Genomic DNA, 25739 nt, shown 5'->3' with positions numbered 1-25739 from the left:
GTTGAAAATTGCAGATACTGGTATGTATTTCTCGTAGAGGGAGGGAGATCAAGGCCGAGTGGCAGTAGCGTGTTATCTGTGCTTAACTGCACACAAAGAGATTACATGGACATTGTATCAAGAGCAGAGATATAGACACTACACCTTCCCTTATCGCCTTTCCCGAGTACTCTCGAAAGTTCCCAAGTAGTCCATTCCCAGGCATTCCCAGGACGGCAGCACCTAATCGAATGGATGTGTGCGGGTTCCCCACCAGGTCAAAAACAAGCTTAGACCAACCGTCTCGAACACGCGAGACACAGCTCCCACAGCCACGGTATCAAGAGGCCTCTTCTCAGCAAAGAGTTGACTGACAAACTGCAGGAACTGTTAGTGCAAACTGAACAGGGACTCCATGAGGCAAGATGACATACACTAGGGGCGGAGCTGGCGAAGAAGACCAAGGTACCAAGGTAGGCGGCGCCCTTGTAGCTAAGAGTACCGGTGGCATTGATCAACGCAGCCACGCCATATGTCTGCACGGCGCTTCCTATAAGAGAGCTTCCCCATGCCGCCGCGGCACCGGCAGCTTCTTTCGACTTGATAAACTCCTCCTTCGAGTTCGCAGCTTGGGCACGGTGGTAAGTGTCCCCAAAGAGCGGGGCAAGGATACCCAGTGAAGCTGTATGGGTGAAAAAGGTACCCATCGCAATCGCGGAGGGCTTCACCGGAGGTAAATCTGAGTGGCACGGTTAAACTGGAGTCGCTTTAGTTATTAGTTGGACGTGGAACACTCACAGTGCAGGGTTGTCATGCTGGATAAGTGATACAGAGTGTCAGAATGCAAGTCTGGGGAATGGAAGGGAACTACGGCAGGTTGACCTTTATGAATAGCCAAGGTTGGGGGGACATACGGTGACGTCGTCATGATTCAGAGCGATGCGGAGGAGAACATGACGTCAGGTCAGGTTGCTTGCCCAGAAGGAAAGGGGTTAGTAATTTGACTACGATGATCATGATCATGATTATTTGACTACGAAGTGGGAAAGTCTCCATCATGATTGTTGGTCTGTTGGTCTGTTGGTCTTGACTGGATATTACTGAGGACACACTTGGTTGGAGCTGGCTGGGCGTGGCCGGTGGTAATTTAGACGGGATGTCTGGGGTAATAATACCGCTAATCATTTTGGCGGGCACACAGCATAAACCGTTCTGATCGCCCATTTGACATGGCTTTAGAGCAAGTCTCCTGCAGTTCTCTTCCTTCGTCTTGGTTCTCGACTGCCACCGAGGAACAGCGAGATACATCCCTAGATGACGTCGTCTCAAATAATAAAAGACGTGGGAAACCCGCACGCGATGGAACGTTGCATCATGTGATCTGCCACGATAAGGACCGCCCACACTCGAGCGTTTTCAAGTTGCTTTGCCGACTTGCGATGTTGCACCACAGTCTGGACCAGTCGCTTGAAAAGTCAATGGAGCGGTCGAAAAGCCCGGAATCGGAAGCGGATGCCCCTTTCAACGTGAGCGACTCGTTGGCTCCGCCACGGGCCAATAGAACTGCGAGGACGACGGCCGTTACGTTTGACGGGCTACTCAAAGATCCGTTGTTGCTGAAAGAAGATCTTAAAGATGGGTGTGGAGGTCAATTGTGGCCCGCGGGGATGGTCCTGGCGAAGTATATCCTGTGTCGACATACTCTAGACATGTCCGAGAAGACTATGTAACTTCAGAGGCCCCATTCCTTTCCCCTCTTTCAGAAAAAGCACTGACCAAATCGTTTAGTGTGGAACTAGGAGCTGGAGGTGGGCTTGTTGGGCTCAGCATCGCCCGAGGGTGTGAAATAAGCTCGCCTCTTCATATCACGGATCAAGAACCAATGCTCTCCCTGATGAAGGACAACATCCGACTGAACAACCTGGACGCAACCGTGACTGCCTCAGTACTGAACTGGGGTGAGCCGACTCCGGATCACATCCCTCCTCAGCCGGATATCATCTTAGCAGCCGACTCGGTATATTTCGAACCTGCGTTTCCTCTTTTGATCACCACACTCGAAGATCTTTTGGGCCCTGGTTCTCTCTGCTATTTCTGCTTCAAGCGACGTAGAAGAGCGGACTTTCGATTCTTGAAGATGGCGAAAAAGATATTTGATGTGGCCAAAATCCGTGACGACCCGAACGCCGCAACGTATGAAAGGGAAAATATCTTTCTGTACACAATCCGGGCCAGGAAACACCGAAGCACTTGACTTGGAACAGCAAACATTCCTAGAGGGGAACCCGAGCAGGAAGATACAGGGGCAAAGGTTCAATCGAATTGGATTAAGCCAGTTCCTTAAGACTATTCTTCCAGCAACTACCCGGCTGACAACTCTCGCGCATCTTCCAACGGCTCTGCCCAGTCCTTGCGCGGCTTTTATATGGATTTCAACTAGGCCAGCCATAGTATAGGTACAGCTAATAAGAAACACCTGAAATCAAGTCTTTCGATGAAACAAGCTACGAATGCCGGGATCAGAGTTCCCCAAGACTTGGGGGAAAGACAATGGTTGTTATTAGCATTGCAGTTATACATATTTCCCGCATGACCTCAGAATCACAGCTTCAGGACGTCGGCTCTAGTTTTGGAGCCAGCTCCTACTCTGCCTCCATTCATATCAGTGACTTGCCCCTCCTTGGTGACAACCTTCACGCCGCCTTTCTTTAGATCTGATACGAGCTGCTGTTTCTCGGTGGCCTTGCTCGATTGTTGAGCGCGCTCCGAATCGACCTTCCTTTGACTCTTTTTCTGTCGTCGTAGCCGGTTTTTCTCCTCCCGACTCATTTCGTCTTTTGAAATAGTCGCTCCAGTCTTCAATACCACCTCGCTTGCGGTCCTTCCGTCGTCACCAGGTGCGTAGATCTCCTGAGGTGCCAAGGCCGATGGTCCACCAGCGGCGCTGCCAGCGGTGGGTCGTGCGTCTTCCATCGAAATTGTTGCCACGTCGTTGACGGAGGTGATGACAGCCTGTGGCGACTTAGGCTTGTAATGCCAGTTGGAAAGAATATCCAACTGGGAGCTAACCACCTTCCAAAGATTAGTCACCTCGGTATGTTGGCGCATCAGTTTGCGGTCTTTCGAGTCGACGTAGTTAGGATCAGCGGCGCGTAGATGATCGGTTTCGTAAATTTGGGCCAAGCTCTGTTGAGGTTTGGTGTCTTCTAGTTCGAAACGGTTGCCTCGTGGAGTTTTCGTATCAGTGGTGCCTGGGCGGCGACGAATGACTTCGTCAAACTCCTTAGCAAGGATTCGACGCTTCACAAGGTCCTCGATATCTTCAGTCGTTTCGTTGGTAACGACGGGCACCGGCTTCCCAACTCTCTCGAAGTCCAGGTCTTCTTCGATAAGAGAATTGACAGGCCGTTCGATAGCTCTGGCTTCGCCGGTCAACATCCAAGCCTTCTTTGCAACATTTTCTGCTTCCAGACGGCGAATCTCGTCTGCTATCCTTGCTCTTTGCTTCTCATGAGTTGACCTCGGGGCCTGCAGTCCACCAGATTCATCGGCAGCACCGCCCTCACCTTCGCCCTCGGACTCATCGTCGAACAAATCACGACGGACATCGGCCATAGCACGGTCGACGTCGTCATCCATGATTGGTTCGGTCGGGTGAGTTTTCGGAAGGGCGCGAGCTCTCTTGGATGAAGCCTTGCGGGGTGGCGGGGCGAAGAACCCAGCATATTTGATATCACTTGTATCAACCCAATCAGTAGCATCCGCCTCACCGTCGTACTGAGTATCGTCGTCGAAGTCCTCCTCCGAGTCCCCGTGAAGGTCGGCATTACCAAAGGTGGGTCCTTCTTCGTCGCTGCTGTAATCCATTTCTTCATCGTCTGACCCGCGCGGCTTGCTTGATGCACTGCCTTTGGCTTCTGGCATGACATCCCTGGCGGCGGATGGATCTGCATGCCAGTCGACTTCCTCCTCGCTATCATCAGCATCATCCACCTGCCCCTTTGCGTCTTGTCTTTCCAAGAATTCAGACTGCTTGTTGAAATCATCGATAGAAAAAAACCCATCATTGAGTCCAAATCGATCTTCAACATAGGTACCGGAATCCTCCTGGTCAGAGTCCTGGTCAGAGTCCATTGATACCTCGTCGTCATCACTCGGTGATTCCTCCACTGCACCTGCACCTTCTAATTCCTCCTGATCCGAATCACCTAGTCTCTCGTCGGTATCCTCCATGTTTGTATATTCCGAGATCTTATCTGATAGACCGTCTGCAGCGTCACTCTCAGACACGATTTCATCAGAACTGGAGACATCCGCAGATTCCAAGGACTCCTCGGCCGCCGAGTCGTTAGATGAAAAATCATCATACTGAGAGAGTAGAGTGACATTTCGTTCAACCTCGCCCCCCGCGGATTCTAAGATCCTCGTCGCCTGCTCCCATATTTGATTGGGCGTGAAGCCGTCCACATAGATTGTTTTCAGTTGCAAGTGTAAGTAGGCGACATCCGACTCGGTATTGGGTCTCTTGCGTTTCTTGCTGGACTGTCGGCGGTCGGTCTGCTCCTCAGCAACCGAAGTCGCAAGCGGATCCAGAAGGCGTTTTGTGGAACCCGCGATCAGAGCATGCAAGTCATCGGTAGGGTGGAGGAAATCCCAAGGATAGGACAATGCAGAGGAAAGAGTTGGAAGAGTTGAAGGAGGCATTGGTCTTATCTTCTGTCCCGCCATGATGGTAAGAATTGAGAGGGTAGAATTGAAAGGTTCTATCAGCCACGGGAACAGAGAAGAAAAAATTATTGCTAAGCGCACGGGATCTGAGCCAATGACAATCTTGGACCAGGTCTACTGATAAGATAAGAGCCTGGGTGCAACCATTGTGGGCAGCTGCCTGTGTCTCTTTCTCTGGCGATGGGATTGAATCTGAATTTTGAAATTGTTTCTGCTGAGTCTCCGAGAGTCTCGACTTATAGTAAGCCCTGCGTCCACATTGCTTTCTTTCCTCTTTCCTGCGCCTCCTTTTTAAACAAAAAAAATTGAGAAAGAACAATACTCTTTTTGGCTCGGTTGGTATAAAGATTTCTTCATTTCTTCAGGGAAGGAATACATAGACATACACCTACAGCACATGCTCTAGAGTGGAACATGCGGGATTTATAGATCAGTATAAAATAGTGTAATCTTGAAAGATGACAACAAGCTACCATCATGCGAGCCCCCTGTGGCGGACATGGCCACTTCCGGGTGCCTCGAGCCCACCTGACCCCCTTGAGAGCTGTTATAGGTTTGATGATCATGGCAAATTTATGCTGGGGTGCTGTTATCTCCTTGGTGGCTCTGATCTCCGAATTTCCGGATACCACGCAGTATCAGTTTTACGCCTAACTAGTTATAGCAAATCAAGCTATAACGTCATAGTGACAGACAGCATTCGTTCATCATTTTCTTTTGCTTAAATACCGAGCTTTTGACCTTTCATGTTGTCCAGATTCATTATCTTTGCCTGATCTGATATTTGCTGCCTCCTCCTACTGCATTACTGATCAAAGGGTACCTGCCATGCCTCCAGCTGCACAATATACAGAGAGGCCGGCCAGCGGCTCTCAGTCTCAATTTGAGCCAGGTAACCCAGAACCACAACCACTAGGATTCTGCTTATGATGGAACTCACTCCCGTCGTATACAGGCCACAAGATCCCCATTCAGCACCTCACAAAGCCAGGCCTGCAGGCTGACATGGAGGATCCAAAGCCTGTATCGTGCCATCTCCCGACAGAGGATGGCGGTTATCAACTATACAAGGCCGCAGGGAAACTTGAAGGAAAGAAAGCGATCATTACAGGCGGTGACTCTGGCATCGGTCGGGCCACAGCAATCCTGTTCGCAATGGAAGGTGCGTCAAGTCTGATAGTCTATCTTCCGGAGGAGGAGAAGGATGCACAGGAAACAAAGAAGAGGGTCGAGGAAGCTGGACGCCAATGTCACTGCCTGGCGATTGATCTGCGCAAGAAAGAGAATTGCAAGAAGATCGTGGAGACAGCCATCGCAACGCTAGGAGGCATTGACATACTGGTGAACAATGCTGCTTTCCAAAACATGCTGAGTGATATCAGCGAGCTAGATGAGTAAGTAGAGACATCCCCACTCGCGTCTCTTGAGATCATCTCACTTACTTTTCGACAGGGAGCAGTGGGAGCGGGCATTTGACACCAATATCCATTCCTTCTTCTATCTTTCTAAATATTCACTGCCCCATATGAAGCGTGGATCGACGATCATCAACTGTGCCTCTGTTAATCCTTACATTGGCCGAGGGGATCTTCTGGATTACACTTCAACAAAGGGGGCAATTGTCGCCTTCACAAGAGGCTTATCCAACCAGCAAGTGAAGAAAGGGATCCGTGTTAATTGTGTCTGCCCAGGTCCTAGTATGGGGTTCTTTTACCGCTCAAGATTCCGTTCATTGCTGACATACTGTATTAGTTTGGACGCCTTTGATCCCATCAACCATGCAGACAGCAGCAATGGAACAGTTCCATGCCGTCCCCATTGGTCGGCCGGGTCAACCCAGCGAGGTTGGGACTTGCTTTGTCTTCCTTGCAAGCCAGGACAGTAGCTATATCTCAGGACAATGCCTACACCCCAATGGTGGCGTCATAGTCAATGGTTAACTAACTAATGGAGGAGGGCAATGGCTTAGCAAAGTGGAAAGGTCTATGTCTGTATTTCATACTGCCATTCGAGAAAAAAAAAAGATTGTGAGCTCGTACATCGACCGTTGTGTCCATGTCACTCGTAACCCCCTCCTCGTTAGGCATGAGCATTCTACCAAAATTGCGTCGCTACCTGTGGACACTGCAGCAATTCTACATCTACACAAGGTGGAAAACCAAGGAAATTCCCCGAGTATCTCATCAGAGTTTCCACTTTTTGAGATACGTTCCAGGCAAGTACCCAAAGATGAACTAGATAACTGATTCCATGGAGGCTACAGTGACAATCAGAGGCTTAAGAATTGATATACAAGATAATAAGAAGAGACATGGACTCCACTATGGCTTCACGAATTTCGAGTCGTCGTGTGATGGGTTCAACAAGAAAACAAAATTGCATATTGCGGTGAATTTAACGTCGGTACCACATGCGGGTGATCCTGGTATGTCTCATCTTCTTCTGCAACTGGAAGATGCCATACATCAACGCCTCCGATGTAGGCGGGCCTAGACGGGGTTAGAGAAAGGCCGACAAGGGCTTTGGGAGTACTTACACCCAGGAACGTAGACATCCACAGGCACGATGCGATCGCAGCCGCGGACCACTGAGTAGCTGTAATGGTAGTAGCCACCGCCATTGGCGCAGCTGCCCATGCTGACAACCCACCGAGGGTCAGGCATCTGATCATAAACCTGGCGGAGAGCAGGGGCCATCTTATTTGTCAATGTGCCAGCCACAATCATCACATCGGACTGTCGTGGAGATGCTCGGAAAATGATACCAAGACGATCTTGGTCGTAGCGGGGGGTGGAAAGATGCATCATTTCGATGGCGCAGCAGGCGAGACCGAAAGTCATGGGCCACAGAGAGCTTTGGCGAGCCCAATTGGCAACCTGATCCAATGTCGTTCTGCAGTAAAGTCAGCGAAAGAAAACAGAGCAAGTATTCACAGATAACATACAAGACATATTGCATAGCACCCTCTTTCTTCTCTTGGCTGGGCAAAGGCACCTCCGTGCGAACCTTGCCCGACGCGGTGAGAGGCTGGCCAGTTGATGACTGGCGCTCAATTGCAGTTGCTGATTTGACGGACGAAGTTGAGAGGGCGGCAATGGGCTGAGGGCGAGGAAGACATATCGCCAGTCGAGGACGCGCTGAAGGATCGGTCAGAGGGCCACAGACAATCGAAGGGGAGCATGAAAAATAGAAACGGTATTCATACCACTCAAAGCGCCAGAGACGGCGGGTCGGGCCATGGAGAACATGGTGGAAGGCTTAGGATGGACTCACTGCAGCACAGGAGAAGTAACATACACTGGAGGCGGGCTTCGTCAAGGAGGACTTTTGCCGGATTTGAGAGCTAAGCGTAAGAGTGACGCTGGTACCCGTGGACAGATGTACGAATCAGGTAAGCAATTTGGGAGCCGATGATTGGCCAATCGCCCAGTATTTTTCCAATGGCTTGGGAATGTACGGTCAAGGCGGTGAGGGGCCAGTAAACCGAATTGAGCGTGTGGTCATTGGCTCAAGGATTTCAGCCCTACTCCTAAGGCAGCACATTCCTACCCGAGTTGTCTCGGAGGTTCAACGTTAGTTAATCTAATCGAAGTACTGGCACCTCCTCGCGATCGAACTTTTTATCTCGCCTACAACATTCACTCCCATACTTTGCTGGGTCCAGAGTGGCATGGTAGCCTTCGCGGTGATATCTCAGCTCGGGGGCACTAGAAGAGAACAGTGTCGTGTCAATTTCACCCGAGCGAGCAACGGAACGAACAAAGCCGTGAGGAATCGGTCGTCTGTCACTATTCCTGAAAGTGACCATCTTATCTTCTCGTAGGATGGCTGGGCCACGAATCGCCTGCATTGGCTTGATTGGGAAAGCTGTACGTGCGCCACGAGAAGCAATGAGTAGTCAACCCGAGTGATCCATTGACCAAACACAGGACAACCCTCTTCATATCTCATTGTTCCCTCCATATTCAGAAGCTACAATCGACTTTTCCTTCCTGTTGAACTCGTGCCTTGATATTTTCGAGATCCGGCGCAAACAAACCTTCATTGACCAAGACCTTGGTCTGCTTCATGCGGTTGATGAGAGGCTAGCCGCCTATGGCTGGCTTACAACGACAGGCGTGAAAATATTGGTCATTGTCGACCTTTTTGGTCCGGAAAATCCCAATTCTGGAAAACTGGCTGGATCTGCAGTCAGTGGCCTGAGAGATTCGGATCTTAAAACGGTATTTTGAGATATGCGGCTCGTTTGACCGAGAATACCTGTTAACCGGGACCAGGTCTTCCGGGAACTGCAAAGTGCATACATTCAGCTTCTACAGAATCCCTTCTATTCTCCAGATAACCACACCCCTGCCCCCGGAGCGGCCCCAAGCTTAGCATCTGCATGCCAGCCGATCTCTAACAAGAGATTCATTGCGGATGTCAAACGAATCGGCGAAACCTGGGCTCCAGGAGGAGCCGCATAAGATTCGCTTTTTGGGAAGAGATGAGAAATGCAATCCGGTAGCATTGCATCGTTATCCTCATCCTCCTCGGCTGTAGAATCGACCGATTGGGGTTCGAGATCCCAAGTGACGTGACTGCGGTACTCAGGGCCCGTGCAAACACCCCCCTCCCCCCGGGGGAATGGGAGTCCAAGATACAATCTTCTCTCTCCCGCTCACTTTTCATACTTTGATGTTTAGACAGGAGGCCAACCTCTTCTTGGCATAGTTGGGGGTTCCAACGGCTATGGGATCTGTGTCTGGTTTCCGACACAGCCTTATGTACCTAGGCGAATTGCATGAATGGCACATTAGAAGGTCCCGTGCCTTTCTAAGGATTGACTAGCCATTACAAGCATTAGACTCGGTCTGCTCCAAGGCAACCATGACGCTCTCCATGTCCTTGGGATTGCAGACTGCCCAAACACCACCACCGCTGGTGTCCACTCGCTCTACCTCCTTTCCCACCAGGTTTCGTTCCACTTTCCCGGGCCCGATGCCAATCCAACGCCTCGCCCCTCGCTCTTGGTGGAGGTAGCGAATACTGTCCCACCACTTCACGGTCTCGGTGCATTGTTTCGATAGTAGGGTTTTGAGCTCTTCTTTTGAGCGGAAAGGCTGTGCTGAGACGTTGGAAATACAGGGCATCCTTGCCGGAAAGGTAATATCAATTCTTTCAACTGCAGATTCCATATACTCAGCCGCTCGAGACATTATCGGGCTGTGGAATGGACTGTCGCTTTTCAACCTCACTGCACGGGGGTCATGCCCACAAAACTGACGGAGTTGTACTAGCAGGGTTCGAATTCTTTCGATACTGCCACTAAGCACAATTTGGTTGGGAGAATTGATATTCGCCACCATCACTCGCTGGATATGAGCTGTTGGGTAAGTCATGTCATCGAAGCGAGAGACTCCTAGAAATTCATGCACGGTTCGGAGTAGACTCTCCAGATGATCAGGCTCGCATATAAGTGCCACCATTCCGTAATTCTCACCTGATTTTTCGACCGCCTGCCGTGTACATTCGGCCATCTTTTCGGCTCGACGGTGGACTAGTCGAAGAGCATCAGCAAAAGTGAGATGGCCGGCGGCGACCAAGGCGGAAAACTCCCCAAGGCTATGGCCTAGAGTCACGTCGACCCGGGATCCGGTGTCGAACGCAAAGTCATCCTCCAGGATTCGTAAAATAAGAACTGAGATTGCCATCACCGAGGGCTGGGCATTTTCGGTTTGATTCAATTTCGAGTTTGGTCCATCTGTTATGACACGAGAAAGGCGAAATCCAAGGATAGAGTCCATCTCCTCTAGCAATCTAGCGGTGGTTCGAGGAAAATGGGCCATCCAGGTATTGGCCATGCCCATCTGTTGAACTCCATGTCCTACGGAGCTGGTTAGTTCACACAGGTGGATTCGCCTAGCAACCGAGAGTCTGGAGTTCAAACCTGGGAAAAAAAAGCGAGGTGTGTAGTTCCTTCTGGGGCAGCAACCGTGCTGCAGTTCTCAGCATCACAGCCGCCGCCGCCGAACGCCGGACAAATAGGGATTGTCGCGAATTGACCCAGCGCATCTTCTTAAGGGCACACCACGGCGTCGGCTTTGTTTAAGAGCCAATGGGAGCAGTAGATGGGCATTACCGGTTGCAGTCTTCACGGACAAAACCGCCCATGTGGGTACTGCCATGCCAACATGTAAGTAGTTCAATCCTGCTGCCATGAGTGTGGGGGAGGGGGTTCACGTGAGTATCGGCTCCGCCATGTGAATATCCTAGATCCCAGTCCTAGGTAGGTATGGTATAGGTGTCACTGGGGTCCTAATGAAGTTCTTCGTAGCTATCAATCATAAGTACTTGGTACCTTTTGTTTCACAGCACGTTCTGGCCTCCTAACCACCTATATCGGTATACGTAGAGCTAGATATCTCCGCTAATATATTTGACGAATGTATCGACAAACTGGGGCGTCGAACATGGTGAGAATGTCAATATTTTATTAGTTATTATCATTAACCACAAAATTTCCTCAAAGATCCCTGTAGCGTGCCAGTTCCTTGGCACAACTGTGTGTAAGGGAGCCCTTCGGAGCTCACCTGCATGACTTCGTAATCTCGAGTGCTACTCACTTATATAGTCTCTTTGGTATTTAGACAGAATGGCCACACTTCTTTCACCGAGTACAAAATCAGGAAATCGGGCATGAGGGGGCTTGTGCATATCCCAGGCGGCTATGGAAAGTACTGTTGGTGTAGACATATAGACGAAGAAACATGCTAGTATTTCAATCCGCTGGTCAGTGTGTTGCGTACCTTGCTTATAATATTGACACGGGGAATGAATCGCTTTCTTTGCACACCAAAGCTTCAACTCTCCACTCTCCACCCCTAGGCAACTGCCTTCTCTAACTTATCACCAGCCCCAAGCTTCGAGAGGTCGTATATGTGCAGGTACCCACGGTATAAGTGGGTACACAAGATTCTGTGGGGTGGATATCTCTCACCGCCTTCTGACCCAGTACCGTTTGTTTTACTGCCCTTCAACTGTATTTGCTCTGCCAACTGCTATTCCGCCAAGTGCAATTCTCTCTCAAGGGTTTCCCATTTTCCCCTGGCCTTGGCCAGTTTGTTGATATTGAATGCTGCCCACGTGTTCAAGGCACCATGTTCGTCCGCAAAACAGCAATACGAACTTCTCGGCGACGCCAACGTACTAGCTCCGACGACTCCGTCAAGCCGCCCAAGGCCAAAAGGCAGCGCTCCGCCTTGCGCCAAGCAGATGACTGTCTTTCGGCAGATGTGAGCTATGGTTATGGTCCAGAAACAGCCGATTTTACAGCATCTGCTTTGTCGAAGGATGATGAACTCTCGACCGACCACACGAGCACCGACTCCCATCTCCCAACCAGAAGCTCGAAACCGAACGACGGGACGAAGATTGATCCCGATGGAGCGATCTTACTAGTGAGTCAGTCCTCGAATATATGCTTTAACTATTAATACAGTCGTCTCCGAGTGCAAGAATCGATCACTAACATCAGTCAATCCAGTCGAACACAAACTACTACAGCGTTGAACAGCTCCCTGCACTGCCAGATCAACTCCGAGGCTCACAGTCAAGTATATCCTCACCGAAATAGTCCTGACGTCGAATAGCTTGGCTGACTAAAAAAAAAAAAAACAGGCCCGTTGAGGTGCTTCTTTGCAACGGGCTATGCCCATGCCCTGGCCTTAACACACACTCACGCGATTGTGTGGCCCTATTCTGTCGCCTCTTCAGCCCCATCCCCATCTGAGACGTTCACTGTGCCAATTCCTGGATCTTGCAGCGACCCAAATGGCGCCGTTCCCCTCGGGACCTTGCTATCCCCTGCCGCAGGGGAATACCCTGGTCTTTTGGTGATCGTTCCGCGTACGGGAAAAATCATATACTGGGAAACAGTGACAGGCGCTGCATCTCTGGGGCTATCTCGTCATAAGCAGAATGGTATTCAAGGTTCGACGCCCGGTCTTCTCTCCGGTGAATATGCAACCGACATCATGAACTGCGAGCCTTCCGGGATCATTGTCTCCTTTTCGTCCGGGCGGGTGGCCCACATCACCCTCAGAGACTCTCAAGGAAAGCCATCGGTGCTTGTGAACTTTCTCAGGAGCACGGTCGGTGCCGGGAGTGGTGGAATTCTAGGTGGAATTAAGAGCGTTCTTGGAGGCAGTTACTGGAGGAGGGAGGTCATCGCCGTTCGCGCGGGGGCCTCTCGCCAAAGAGGCCAACGTGATGTTATTATCGCCACCTCAGCCGGTGTAGTGGAAATATGGGACACCCATTGGAACCACGGAAACGCCCTGAAGAAGAAATATGATTTCAAGGATGACATTCTTGCGGCCATCCCTCGGGAATCCGCTAAAATGACAGGCGAGCACGATCTCAAAGTCATGGACTTCGCATTCGCTGGACAGCAACCACTCCATGAAGCTGGCTCCCAGGGTTCGGACGAATCCTGGCGACTTTTTCTAGTTGTTGCTTCGCCTCAATTGCTCGCGTCGAAGGCTCTTTTTGTGCTTGAGCTGAACTTGTCAGGGACTGAGTCGCGTCTTCTGTCGATCCATTCTGTGAACCTCCATTGTCTGCCTGCCGTGAGAGATGACACGAGACCAAAAATCATGGTTTCCAAATCAGAGGATACGGCTTTCATCCTCATGGGATCGTCTATTGTCATTCTGTCACTCGTGAAGGCGTCGGAGGAAACACCAATCTCACAACTGCTTCTGGATTCCGAGAAATCACCTTTGCCCTTCCAGGATACCATCAATTTACGGTCTGGCATTGGGTATGAAATTCTGGGGCATGGCACAGAGGATGTCTTAAATCATGATAGCCCCGCCGCCTGTTTGTTGATGGTTCGAAACTTTGGTGTCATCCGTGTTAACGTCGCCCCGCGTGTGCCAACGGAGAATGACATGGAAGAAAGCCAGCTTACAGCGAAACACAAGATTGAGCAGGCAATATTCTTTGGCACCATAGCAAGGAATCCATTAGACTTAGCCGACGGTGGTGGTCTCGACTTTCCCGCATCGGAGATCGAACGGGCTTCCCTGGAAATTTGCCAAGAACTTCTTCGCTCGCAGTCGCATTTTATTCCCCATACAGCAATTTCTATTGATCAAAGCCTACGGTTGAGAGCAAAGGCCCTGGGCGATCTTGCGGCATTGTTGCAGCGGAGGGGTAATCCCCTGAGTCGCCCTGCTAGATGGGAACTGCTGTGGGCAGCAGAGAGACTTGCTGCACAAAGGGCAATGTGGAATCTGGGCACACTTGAAACCAAGAATGAGAGCCCTTTCCTCACCCATGTCATCGAGTCTATGAACGACAAATTCAAAACACGCCTCGACCCAGCACATGGCGAGACAAATCCAGTTCGTCAGTGGTTCTTAAGGGATTCCTACCATATGGAACATATCATCCCTTGGATCAAGAACGCCATCAAGCCCCGCCGAGGGAATTCATCTAAACAGGCGCGGAAATTGTCAGAGCAGATATTAGGGGCCAGCGAAGTCTTCCTCGCCATCATGGAAACAGCCTACCAGTACCGGGAACAGCATGCTTCGCTGTACGGTTTAGGGGGTGATTTTGTGGAGGATGGCGTTCTCGCTGATGGGTTTGGAGACCTTTCGGAATTTTGGACATCTAGGGCAGTTTGCTACACGGAAACAGGTCACCTTCTTGACTGGGAACTTGACAGCTGTCGGGCCTGGATACAGCAAAAGACGACAAGTGCCGATGCACCTGACGGTCAAGTTCTGAGGAGGATTGCGGAAAACAGCGCCCGCCACCTTCGAGTCCTAGGTCAGATGCACCGTGAACGAACACGCTGGCTTGCTGCTCAAGATGATCCCAAACTTGTGGATGAGAGTGAATTGATCGAGAGGGCACATGTCAAGGAGCGCAAATGGCAACTTTTCAAGTTAGCTGGAATTGGGCATCTTCAAGATGCTCTGAGCCTAGCAGAACGTTTCCGAGACATGGGAGCTCTTGTTGAACTCGTCATTGAACTTCAAGACCAGGTGAAGAGTCGATCAACTCAAGACACTTCGCCAGTTATCCCTGCTGTGGGTGAGAGTGAGGCAGACGTCAATACCCGGATCTCACAGTATTTCGACAAGTTCGGCGAATCCTGGGCGGAGGCGTACTTCTCGCGTCAAATCTCGATGGGTCATCCAGGTGCGTTGCTCTCCATGCGAAGATATCAGCAGCATGTGACTCGCTTCCTTCGAAAGACCTCTTCATTCTCCAAGTTGAGTTGGATCAATGATGTGAACGGCGAGGAAGATTACGAGACCGCTGCCTTATGTCTAGAAAGCCTGGCTCTTGGTAGCGAAAAGCAGCTGTGGTGCCACCGGGTACAAGTCTCGTTGGCAAAGCTAGGCCAGCTGGCTTCATGCGAGAGGACTTCCACGGTAGAACATGGATCTTCGTTACAGGAGAGTATCAGACGGCTAGACGGCTATAGCGAGATCGATGAGGTGCAAGATACTTTACGTACCTACATCCAACCCGTTCTAGAGGGTGCTATTGATCAAAAGGCTGGGACAGAACTGGCGCTGGATTACTTCGGAGGGCACATTTTAACAGATCGACCTTCACTTCATGAGATTCTGGCCGATGCTCTCTCTACTCTGGTCAATCGGAGCGTTATGGGCGCCGACAGCTTGATTGACCTGCTTACACTAATAGGGTCAATTCACCCTTCCGAGGATGGTGACAGCGAACTTCGCGGGCGACAATTTTATCAAGCACTCCGAGTACTCGATCACAGTTGCTACACTGAACGTGATCCGCTTTATGTTTTAGCCTTGCGGAAATTGATATGGCGACGATGCATGATCAAGGATGATTGGGAGGCTCGAGGGAAAGTGGCGGAGGAATCCAATGGTGCCTCAGATGACACGCCTGCCGATACTGTCCTGTATCAAACTCTTTGTTCCTGCTTGACAGGTAAGACCGCACCTTCTCTCTTATTGTCTGTTCGGTCGATCTAATCTTACACCTAGAGCAAGCTGGGGCCCGCTCTACGTCTCTTTTCCAGCCACTTGCCCCTAGCGAGGCTCTGATGGCTGACTCGGAATCTGAAATTCTGGTGTCGCGCTTTCGTCCGGAGCAAAGAGCACGAGTAATCACCGACCTCAGACGAGAGGATGAGATTTTGCGCGAATACATCAACGTTGGGAGACTGGACTTCTGGTATCAAGATCTGCGGGCTTCTATTGAGTCTTAGTTGCCATCCAGAAGGGATGTGTGATCCAGACATACCGAGACTGATGACTCGGCCTACGTAGAAATTGTGGTGGAGTTGACAAAAGCTTAATACTATGGAGGTTGGGTTTGATGATTACTTTTATGTTTACGGCGCGGATCGAATGGACTTGTAATATGTACAAGAGAATCGGACTTTCCCGTTCTGTTGCTTGGTTCCCATTAGTTTGCTTGCGATCTGGCTCTGTAGACTTGAAGCCCCCCGCGCCCACTTTGACATACTTTCCGGGGTGGAATATCCAATCATGGCTTTTTCGTGACACAATGCTAATAGAGCCTAGACGACGATGATGGTGTTAACATTATTCAGGTATACTAAGAGGGCTATATATTTTATTTATAGCTAAATTAAAACTAATATAATAATGATGATGATGATGGATTCATTTGCCCGATGTAGCTAGCTTTACATACATGCTGCTATATAGGAGTGCTAACAGAACCAGTCTATAGCAGAAAAGGCAAAAAACAACTCTTTCTTGGCAAAATCATTTTCTTGGAATATCTCGCCAACATAGGGCTTTCAGGCCTTAAGAACTTGTTCAAATTTTAAGCTATCCTCGGCGCTATCGATTTATACTAGTCTTAAAGGTGTTACAGACCCTGCTGCGGCTAGCAAATAGCGCGGACGAGGAGGAGGCGCGGATGCCAATCGGCCTCGGAAGCGGCTTCGGCACTATAGACCAATCGGACCACTAGGTCACGTGACGTGGTATGAAGGTATAGGAGTATAGTGGTAGGAGGTGCCAAGACGCGTCTACCATCTATACCATCTACAACTACTACGACAAGGAAGGACTAGATATATAAAGACACTCATTCACCAGTATATATTTAGTTCTTCGCATTCAATCCCTTATTATTATTCAGACACCTAGATTAGAATACGACTTATCTTTATTTAACTTCACAATTACTAATATCTAACAACCTTAAAAGCTTATTTAGAGATAGCAATCTTTAAATAACTAACTTAGTTAGTGTCTCTAGTTAATATACTTTTTAGGATAAGCACCTTATAGACTTAGAGCCTATATAAGGCTAGATAAACAGTGGTAATAAGAGATAGGTAGGCTTAAAGGGACTATAACTACTAAAAGAAGTATTATCTTTAAGATAGTAAAGCTAATATAATAGTAAATAATCAGCTAATATATAATATATTAAATACTAAGTTTAGGATTTAAGTGAAGTTAATAAGAAAATTAATACCCTATTACTAACTATAATCTAATAATAGTAAAAAATAATAATATTAGTAATATAAAGAGAGGATAAATAGGATATATACTATTACTATTTTTTATTAATATAGAATTAATAAAGATAGTTTTTTTAGCTATAAGATTAGTTAGTATATAGATAGTTATTAATAGTAAAACTATCTAAACTAGACTTTTTTTTATAGAGATTAAACTAAATTATAATTATTTTTTATATAAATAGATATATAGTTATATATTATTAATTATATAAAAGAAATAGATAAAATAATTTATATATTTATATATTTTTAAAAATAGACCTTTAAATAGTTTAAATTTTATATTTAAGAATTTAATAAAAAACTTATAAAAAGTTAAAGTAATATAATAAAAAAGATATTTATTATATATTAAATCTTTAAAAAGAAGCTTAAATAAAATTTTAAAAATATTAATATTTAGTAAATAGCTAAAAAAATATTTAAATAAATTTAATAAACTAGCTTAATAAATATATATATTACTAAATTCTAATAAATTATATTATATCTAGACTATAATAATAATATATATATTTAGTTATTTAAATAAGATCTTAAAAAAGAAATTAAAGATAAATTAATATAAATTAATTAATCTACTAAATTATTAAAAATAATTAAAATAGTAGTTAAATTTAATAATTAACTATATAAATAAAAATTTTAGTAAAATAAAATATAATATAGTAGATAATACTAAAATAATAGATATTATTATTAAAAAAGTAAATAAAGATTATAATAATTTAAAGAAATCTATAGTAATTTTTATAGATTATAGTTAATAAAATTTAATATAATAAGATTTTTTATTAAAAAATAGAAATAATATAAAAAAAAAGCTTTATTTTAAATATAATAAACTAAATTATATAATAAAAGAATATAAAAATAAAATAAATAATTAAAAAATATAATAAATATATATTATTTAAAAAAAAGATATATAATATAATTAAAACTATAAAAATAAAAATATTTTATATAATATAAAATAAACTAAATTAAAGACTTAATACTAAATAAAATCTAGAATAGGGCCTAAAACTAATATACTATAGAAATATAAAAAGTATTTAATAAAATCTATAAAAGTTTAAAAGATAAAATAAAGAAAACTAAGAAAACTAAATAAATACTATATAAGATCTAAAAAAGAAAATATTATATAAAAAATAAATTAATAAATAGATAAACCTAAATAAATAAAAAAGCCTTAAAAAAAGCACTAAAACCTAAAATTAAATAAATAGCACTAAATAATATAGAGTAACTATTAATTATAATCTAGAGTAATTAAATAAATAAACTATAAAACTATAAAAGTTTATAATAAAAAACTACTATAACAGTAAATAAAAATATCTAAAAGATTAAAAAAAATCTAAAAAAGATTAATAAAGATATTAACTAAATTAAAAAAATATATTAAAGATAAATAAATAATATAAATTAATTAAAAACCTTAGTATATAAAAATATTAATATTATTAATTTAAAGCAGTTAATTAAATAATAAAAAATAGAATTAGCTTATAAAAAAATTAAAAAATATATTAATATCTTTAAATAACTTTATAAATTATTTAATAAAAAGGCTAAACTATAAAAGCTATAAATTACTAATAAAATACTAAATAATAAATAATCTATATTTAAAAATAATAAAGATTATAATACTAAAAAAAAATAAATAATATAGCTAAAATATAAAAATTTACTATAGCTAGACTCTAGATATAAATAAAAAATAGAGGTTTAAAAAAATAAATCTTAAAACCTTACTTAATTTATAGTTTAAAAAATATAATAAATAAAAACAGTTTTTATAGATAAACTAAGAAATAAAAATAGATTAAAAAAAGATCTAAAATAATTATTAAATAACTAATTCCTAAAAGCTATTAAAAAAAGAATCTAAAAGATAAAAAATAAATATCCTAAAGATATTTATAAAAATACTAAAAACCTTAGAGATCTAAAAAAACTTTACTATTTTAAAGAATTAATAAAATACTTTTAATACTTTAAGACTCTTTTAAAAATAAATATCTAAAAACTTAGTAGTTTAGCTAAAAAAATAATCTAGATAGTATATTATATATAAAAGATTTATAAAAGATATTTTATAATAAATCTAATAATAATAAATTAGTATTATATATTAAAGATATAAAAAAATTATATTTATATATATAAAAAAACCATATATATATTAAATATATAAAATACTTAAAATATAATCTAAAAACTATAATTAAATACTATAATAAATTATATATAATCTATATAATTAATAAAATAGATTATAGTAAAATTAATCTAAAATTACTATAATATATATAAAAACTATATTAAAAGAAATAGTAATTAGTAATTACTATATAAAAAAAATATATAAAGGCTAAAACTTTAATAGTGATTCTTAAAAAAAGTAGTATTCTTATCTAAATTAACTGTGCCCATTTCCGACTAGTCCTATTCAGGGCGCACCTACATGCATTCGCGTATGGGTGCACCACAGCTGTTACCGAAGGGTTAGAAACGGAACAGGAGAACCCTATATCCAAGGTTATTACCCTATATAGAAGCCCAGAGGTGTTAAACCTAGAATCTATATTATCGATCACTAAGAGTTCGAATCGATAACGAATTAATATAAATTCTTTAGCGATCTAGATTAAAGAGAAAAACCCCTAGATATCTCTAAGTTAGATTCTATAAGAATTAGTTACTATTTTAATCAGATATAAAGATCCTTTACTCTATATTATCTCTACCTAATTAATAGATTATCTATCCTAATAATTTAGATATCTAGTTCTTAATAATTTCTGATTTTTCTTTTTTAGTTACCTAGAGATAATTATAGTACTTTAAACTTAATTAGGGACTTCTTTAGAGGTTATATACCCTTAAATAGGGACTTCTATATAGGAAAAAGCACCTTTTAAATCTCTAATAATTTAAAATTAAAACTTTATAGAATTATATCTAGAAAAAATAAATAATATTTAGATTAATATAAAGCTAAATAAGATTTAAATAAAAATTATAAAATATAAATAACTCTTTTAGTTATAATAAGACTCTAAATAATTATAAAAAAAGTTAATAAAAAAGGAAATTACCTTTTAAAGATAATTTATATTTAAATTAATATTAAATTATTATAGAAATAAATCTATTTTATTTATAGATTAGTAAAAAAAAAGATATTCTTTTTTAAAATATTAATATTTTTAATATTCACTTTACTCTTTAATAATACTAGATTTAGCTTATTAATATATAAACTTTATTCTATAAAGGTTAAAAGTAATATTTTACTAATAAAAAAAAGATTATTATAAAACTAGATTACTTAGATTATATTTATTATAATTAGTAATACTAAAAAATAGATAATAAAACACTTAAATAGGCTAAAAATAGCTAAAATTTATAAATAGAATTTAAAGATTAGATTTTTATATTTATTAAAAATACTACTTTTTTAGAAACTAAAACTATATAAAAACTTATATTAGTTTAGTAGTAATTTAAATAAAATCTAAAAGAGTTTTATTTTTATCTTAATATCCTAAAGTACTATTTTTTTAAAGCTCTTAAAAAAGAATATATACTCTCCTTTTTTATAAAACTTTATAATTTATTATAAAACTATATTTAAAAATATATACTATAACTCTTTTAAATATAATAAAAAATAATATCTATTATATATTAATACTAAAACCTTATAAATAATATAAATTATAAATAAAATTATAATAAATTAATACTATATTAGTAGTTTAATTATATTAAAAATAATTTATATTACACTAATCCTTTTTATTCTTTATAATTATCTTATAAAAAGCTATAATCTTTTTAATAGAGATCCTTTTAGTATTAAAACTAACTAAAATCTTTTTATTAATAAAAGGAATATCTATTAATAAAAAAATAAAATAAACTTAATTAACTAATTCTATTTTTAAAATTATATTTATAAAAAACTTATAAATTATATATAAAACTTTATTTAAATTATTATAGTTTAAATAGAAAATAAAATTAATATTATATCTATAAAAGTATTAAATATTACTCTTTAAATTATCTAAAAAATAAAAAGGCTAATTTAATTAGCTAATAATTTATATAAAGATATAAATTTTAATAAGTTAAATTTAATACCTTTAAAATCTTAAGAATCCTATAATCTTTTATATCTATATATAAAATATAAAGAATCTTTATTATATTAGTAAACAGTAAAAGAACTAAAAAATTATTTATTTAACCCTATATTATAATTAATTAAGATCTAAGACTTAAAGGTAGCTTTATCTTATTTTTTTAGACTACTATTAATAACTATTGAATATATCTATTTTTATAAAATAGGAATTAATAGTTTAAATAATCTATATTCTCCCTTTTTACTATATATAAATTTATAAAATCCTATTAAAACTATATATATATTTATATAGTTATCTAATTACTAAAAGAAATATAACTATTTAATAATAATCTAAAATATATTCTAAATACCACTAAATTACCTCTAAAACTATATTAATTTACTAATATTTTTTTTTCTTAAAAATCTGAAACCTTATTTTATAGTAAAAATACTAATTATACTATTAATTTTAATTTTAGTAAAAACCCTTTATATAGACTAATTTATCTATTTTCTTAAACTAAATTAGTAAAACTTTACTAATATATTAATAAAAACCTTATATTTTATTATATTTAATATTTAATAAATCCTATAAGCACTTTAATTCTATTTATTTTTAAAAAAAGATAGTAATTTTTATTTATATATTAACTATTAAAAATTTAATAAAATTTTAGTTAAGAATTAATATCTTTTACTTTTTATTTTAAAAATCTTTAACTAGATTTTTAGAGTAAAATATTTTAATAAAATTAATATCTAAGATATATACTATTAAATTTAAACTAAAAAAGGTAATAAATAAAAGATAGTTTTTTATATTTAATATAGATATTTAAAATATATAGTAATACTATTTAGATTAACTAATATATTAATAACTTTCTAAAATTATATCTATATAGTATTTTATAGATATCTTAATATTTTTATAATAGTATATCTTAATAATATCTTAATCTTTTTAGTAGATTAAAACTCCTATATATAATATCTTTATAAAATTCTATAATAAATATAAAAAATAGAACTCTATATAAAACTTTTTAAATATATTTTTTATTAGAATTAGGTAGAATTTTTTAGTTATATTATTAACTAAAAAGGTATTATAATAAATCTTTAATAGATTTCTATTATTAAATTATAATAAATTCTCTATTATTTCTATAATATCTAAGTTTTTTTTTAGATTTTATAACTTTTATTAGTATTTTATTAAAAACTATTTTTTAATTATATTATTATTAACTTTACTATTAAAAAAAATATAAAAAGAAAAAAGCCTAGATCTATTTAGCTTAATAATACTAAAATAATAGTATTTTATAATTTTATTATTACTTTTAAAATAGCTCTTTTACTTTATTATTTTAATCTAAGAAAATAAATTTAATTAAAAATAGATATTTTTAACTATAATATAGCTAATATAATATATTAACTAGATAATAATAAGATTTATTATCCTATCTTATTCTAGTTATAGAAATTCTAAATAGCTAAACTTAATTATAAAATACTAAATTAAGAACTATTTACTATTATTTAGTTATTTAAATATTAATAATACTACTTAAAAAAGGTAAAATATAAAATTAATATCCTTTTTAATCACTTTAATCTATAAATATTTATAAAATAACTAAAACTAAATAACTAATAAATATAATAGTATATATTTTTAAATCTATTTAAATTTATAATTTAGCACTAAAAAGGAAAAGAAAACCCTATAGATATATTTTTATAAATTACTAATATAAATCTAAAAAACACTTTAGATATTAAACTTTTAAATCTATTAAAAAATTATTTTATTACTAATTTAGAAAAGAATTAAGTAAATATTATAATTAAATTAGTAAATATTTAAGATTTTATTACTGAAAAATCCTAATTTAAAAAAGATCTTTTTAGCTCTTTATACTATAAATCTATAAAAAAGGATAAAAAACAGAAATAGCTAACTAAGCTATATAAAAAGAATTAAATTATAACTAATAAATTCTTTTATATTATATTTAAAATATATATATAAATAAATAAATTTATACTATAAAAATAAATAAAAATTTAAAGACTTTAATCTTAAAAATCTAAAATAAAAACTTTAAGACTTAGTATAGAAAAGCCACTATTTTAGAGATAAATTAAAAAAGCAATTAGACTATTAACTTTATAAATCTTTTATACTATAAATAGTATTTATATATTTTTATTAGTAAATAGCTTTAATAGAATTTACTTTTATTATATTATAATAATTCTTTTATAGGTCACTTTAGCTAAAATTAAATAAAAAAGATCTTTAAATAGAAATTCTACTAAATAAATCTTTACTAAAATATTATAAAATATATTAAGGATTATATAGTTTACTAAAAAACTATTATTTTATAATATTAACTATATAGTAAACTTAAATCTTTATTAATCTTATACTAACCTTAGTCTAAATTATCTATAGATTTTATTATAGGATTATTAACTATCTATTTTAAAAACTAATTTATAGATTTAATTTTTATTATTATTAACAGATTTATAAAAATATATCTTTTCTTTCTTATTTTAATATTAATTAATTTTACTAAACTTATAGAATTATTCTATAATAAAGTTAAATTAAAATTTAGACTACCTAATAATATTATATCTAATAGAGGACTAATCTTTACTAATAAATTCTAGTTAATCCTAGTATAAATAATATATATAAAATAGTAACTATTAACTATATTTTACCTATAAATAGATAAATAAACTAAATATATAAACTAAACTTTCAAGAAATACCTCTAATATTTTATTAATAAATAACAGATAATATAGCCAAATTTACTCTATTCTTAGAAGCTATAATAGTATAAACAGAAAAACTGAAAATTCTTAGAGAAGAATTAGCTAAATTATAGAAAAAATCAAATAAATCCTAGGCAGAATAATATAATTTATAGTATAAATCTATATAATTTAAAAAATAAGATTTAGTAATATTATCTATATATAATCTAAAGCTAAAATTTCCTTCTAAAAAGCTAAATCTATAATTTATTAAACCTTTTTAAATCTTAATAATAGTAAAATTATAAATATATTAATTAGTACTATTAGAATAATATATATAAATCTATAATATCTTCTATATATCTTTTCTAGAATTATAAAGAGAAAGAATTAATACTAAATTATTACTAATACTAAAATTAGCTAATAATAATAAAGAAAAAATTAAAAAAATCTATAATAAAAAATTTATTAATAAAAATTACTATTTTCTAGTTAAATAAATAAAATAGCTATTAAAATATAACTAATAGATTATATATAAAAATATAAAAAACACCTAGACTATAATTAATAAATTTAAGAAAAAATAGAAAAAGTAAAAAGATTAATTTAGTATAAACTAAGCTAAAAAATTATATAAAAAAGGCTATAATAAGAGTTTATAAAATAATATTAAATTTTTATAGGATTAATAATAAAAAAAGCTAATAGAATTCTAATTAATCCTAAATATTTAACTAAAAAGTAATAGCCTTTTTATTATTATTTAGAATATCTATTTTATAAATAATTTTTATAATCACTTTATAGAAATAAATTTTAATAGTTATCTAGAGTATATAACTATTATTTATAGATATAATTTAATGCTAAATTAATAATTTATAGTTAATAACTTATTTTAAAATAGATTAAAAATTAAGCTTTAGTAAAAGATTTAAAAATAGCAATTTATCTAGTTAAAAATTATTAATACTTTTATTAAGTAATCTATAAATTATTAATAAATCACTATTAAACCCTAAAAAGATAATTAAAGAATCTTTACTAAAAGAACTTAAACTTAAATAGCTAAAAATCTATAAATAGACTAATAGAAAGTAATTAAAAATATAAAGGCTTTATATAATTTTTTAATAACTAAAATTATATAAAACTAAATATTATTTAGTTAAATATTTTAGTTAAAAATCTTTACTAAATTACTATTAAAAAAGTAAAAGAGATTTTAAAATATATCTATTAACTAAATTAACTTGATTAAATTAATAGTATCCTTAGTAATTCTACTTAGAATCTAATCTATATTAAAAATATATTACTTCTAAATTACTATAAAAAGTTTACTAAATTATATATAATATTTTTTATTGAATAAAATATATATATTTAAGAATTTAGTATATTAAATATATAGTTTATTTAAAATAATTTAATACTATTTTAGCTATTTTTAATTAATTAAAAATAAAAACTATACTAATTAAACTAAATAATATAAATTTAATTATATACTAAATAAATTAG

At 37.5% G+C, this 25739-nt stretch overlaps 8 protein-coding genes across 8 annotated transcripts; 4 read left to right on the top strand and 4 right to left on the bottom strand.

Moving 5' to 3' along the window:
- Nucleotides 1-222: 222 nt before the first annotated feature.
- On the bottom strand, nt 223-793 carry N7459_009804 (DUF1761 domain-containing protein; the record flags this gene model as incomplete). The annotated part of the gene is made up of 3 exons (XM_056948972.1): nt 223-357; nt 414-718; nt 778-793. The coding sequence occupies 3 exons, from the start codon at nt 791-793 to the stop codon at nt 223-225; spliced, it is 456 nt and encodes a 151-aa protein (XP_056796197.1).
- A 415-nt stretch (nt 794-1208) lies between these two features.
- Nucleotides 1209-2419, top strand: N7459_009803 (uncharacterized protein; the record flags this gene model as incomplete). Its single annotated transcript, XM_056948971.1, has 3 exons — nt 1209-1705; nt 1768-2172; nt 2338-2419. The coding sequence occupies 3 exons, from the start codon at nt 1209-1211 to the stop codon at nt 2417-2419; spliced, it is 984 nt and encodes a 327-aa protein (XP_056796196.1).
- Nucleotides 2420-2580: 161 nt separating this feature from the next.
- N7459_009802 (rRNA-processing protein MPP10) lies at nt 2581-4707 on the bottom strand (the record flags this gene model as incomplete). Its single annotated transcript, XM_056948970.1, has 1 exon — nt 2581-4707. The coding sequence occupies one exon, from the start codon at nt 4705-4707 to the stop codon at nt 2581-2583; it is 2127 nt and encodes a 708-aa protein (XP_056796195.1).
- Nucleotides 4708-5535: 828 nt separating this feature from the next.
- N7459_009801 (oxidoreductase, short-chain dehydrogenase/reductase family) lies at nt 5536-6647 on the top strand (the record flags this gene model as incomplete). The annotated part of the gene is made up of 4 exons (XM_056948969.1): nt 5536-5599; nt 5663-6101; nt 6160-6404; nt 6460-6647. The coding sequence occupies 4 exons, from the start codon at nt 5536-5538 to the stop codon at nt 6645-6647; spliced, it is 936 nt and encodes a 311-aa protein (XP_056796194.1).
- A 454-nt stretch (nt 6648-7101) lies between these two features.
- N7459_009800 (NuoB/complex I 20 kDa subunit family protein) lies at nt 7102-7955 on the bottom strand (the record flags this gene model as incomplete). Its single annotated transcript, XM_056948968.1, has 4 exons — nt 7102-7196; nt 7244-7599; nt 7652-7844; nt 7913-7955. The coding sequence occupies 4 exons, from the start codon at nt 7953-7955 to the stop codon at nt 7102-7104; spliced, it is 687 nt and encodes a 228-aa protein (XP_056796193.1).
- Nucleotides 7956-8531: 576 nt separating this feature from the next.
- N7459_009799 (uncharacterized protein) lies at nt 8532-9173 on the top strand (the record flags this gene model as incomplete). The annotated part of the gene is made up of 3 exons (XM_056948967.1): nt 8532-8576; nt 8637-8930; nt 8985-9173. The coding sequence occupies 3 exons, from the start codon at nt 8532-8534 to the stop codon at nt 9171-9173; spliced, it is 528 nt and encodes a 175-aa protein (XP_056796192.1).
- Nucleotides 9174-9533: 360 nt separating this feature from the next.
- Nucleotides 9534-10556, bottom strand: N7459_009798 (ACP S-malonyltransferase; the record flags this gene model as incomplete). Its single annotated transcript, XM_056948966.1, has 1 exon — nt 9534-10556. One exon carries the CDS (start codon nt 10554-10556, stop codon nt 9534-9536), a length of 1023 nt encoding a protein of 340 aa, XP_056796191.1.
- A 1290-nt stretch (nt 10557-11846) lies between these two features.
- Nucleotides 11847-15955, top strand: N7459_009797 (putative nuclear pore complex subunit Nup133; the record flags this gene model as incomplete). Its single annotated transcript, XM_056948965.1, has 4 exons — nt 11847-12146; nt 12233-12302; nt 12367-15675; nt 15732-15955. 4 exons carry the CDS (start codon nt 11847-11849, stop codon nt 15953-15955), a joined length of 3903 nt encoding a protein of 1300 aa, XP_056796190.1.
- Between the last annotated feature and the right edge of the window lie 9784 nt (nt 15956-25739).

The sequence above is a fragment of the Penicillium hispanicum genome, assembly GCF_028827665.1.
Source record: "Penicillium hispanicum strain IBT 35686 chromosome Unknown utg000008l_segment0_segment0, whole genome shotgun sequence".
NCBI lineage: Eukaryota > Fungi > Ascomycota > Eurotiomycetes > Eurotiales > Aspergillaceae > Penicillium > Penicillium hispanicum.
Note: the sequence above shows the minus strand (reverse complement) of the source record. Positions and strands in the feature narration are given on the sequence as shown.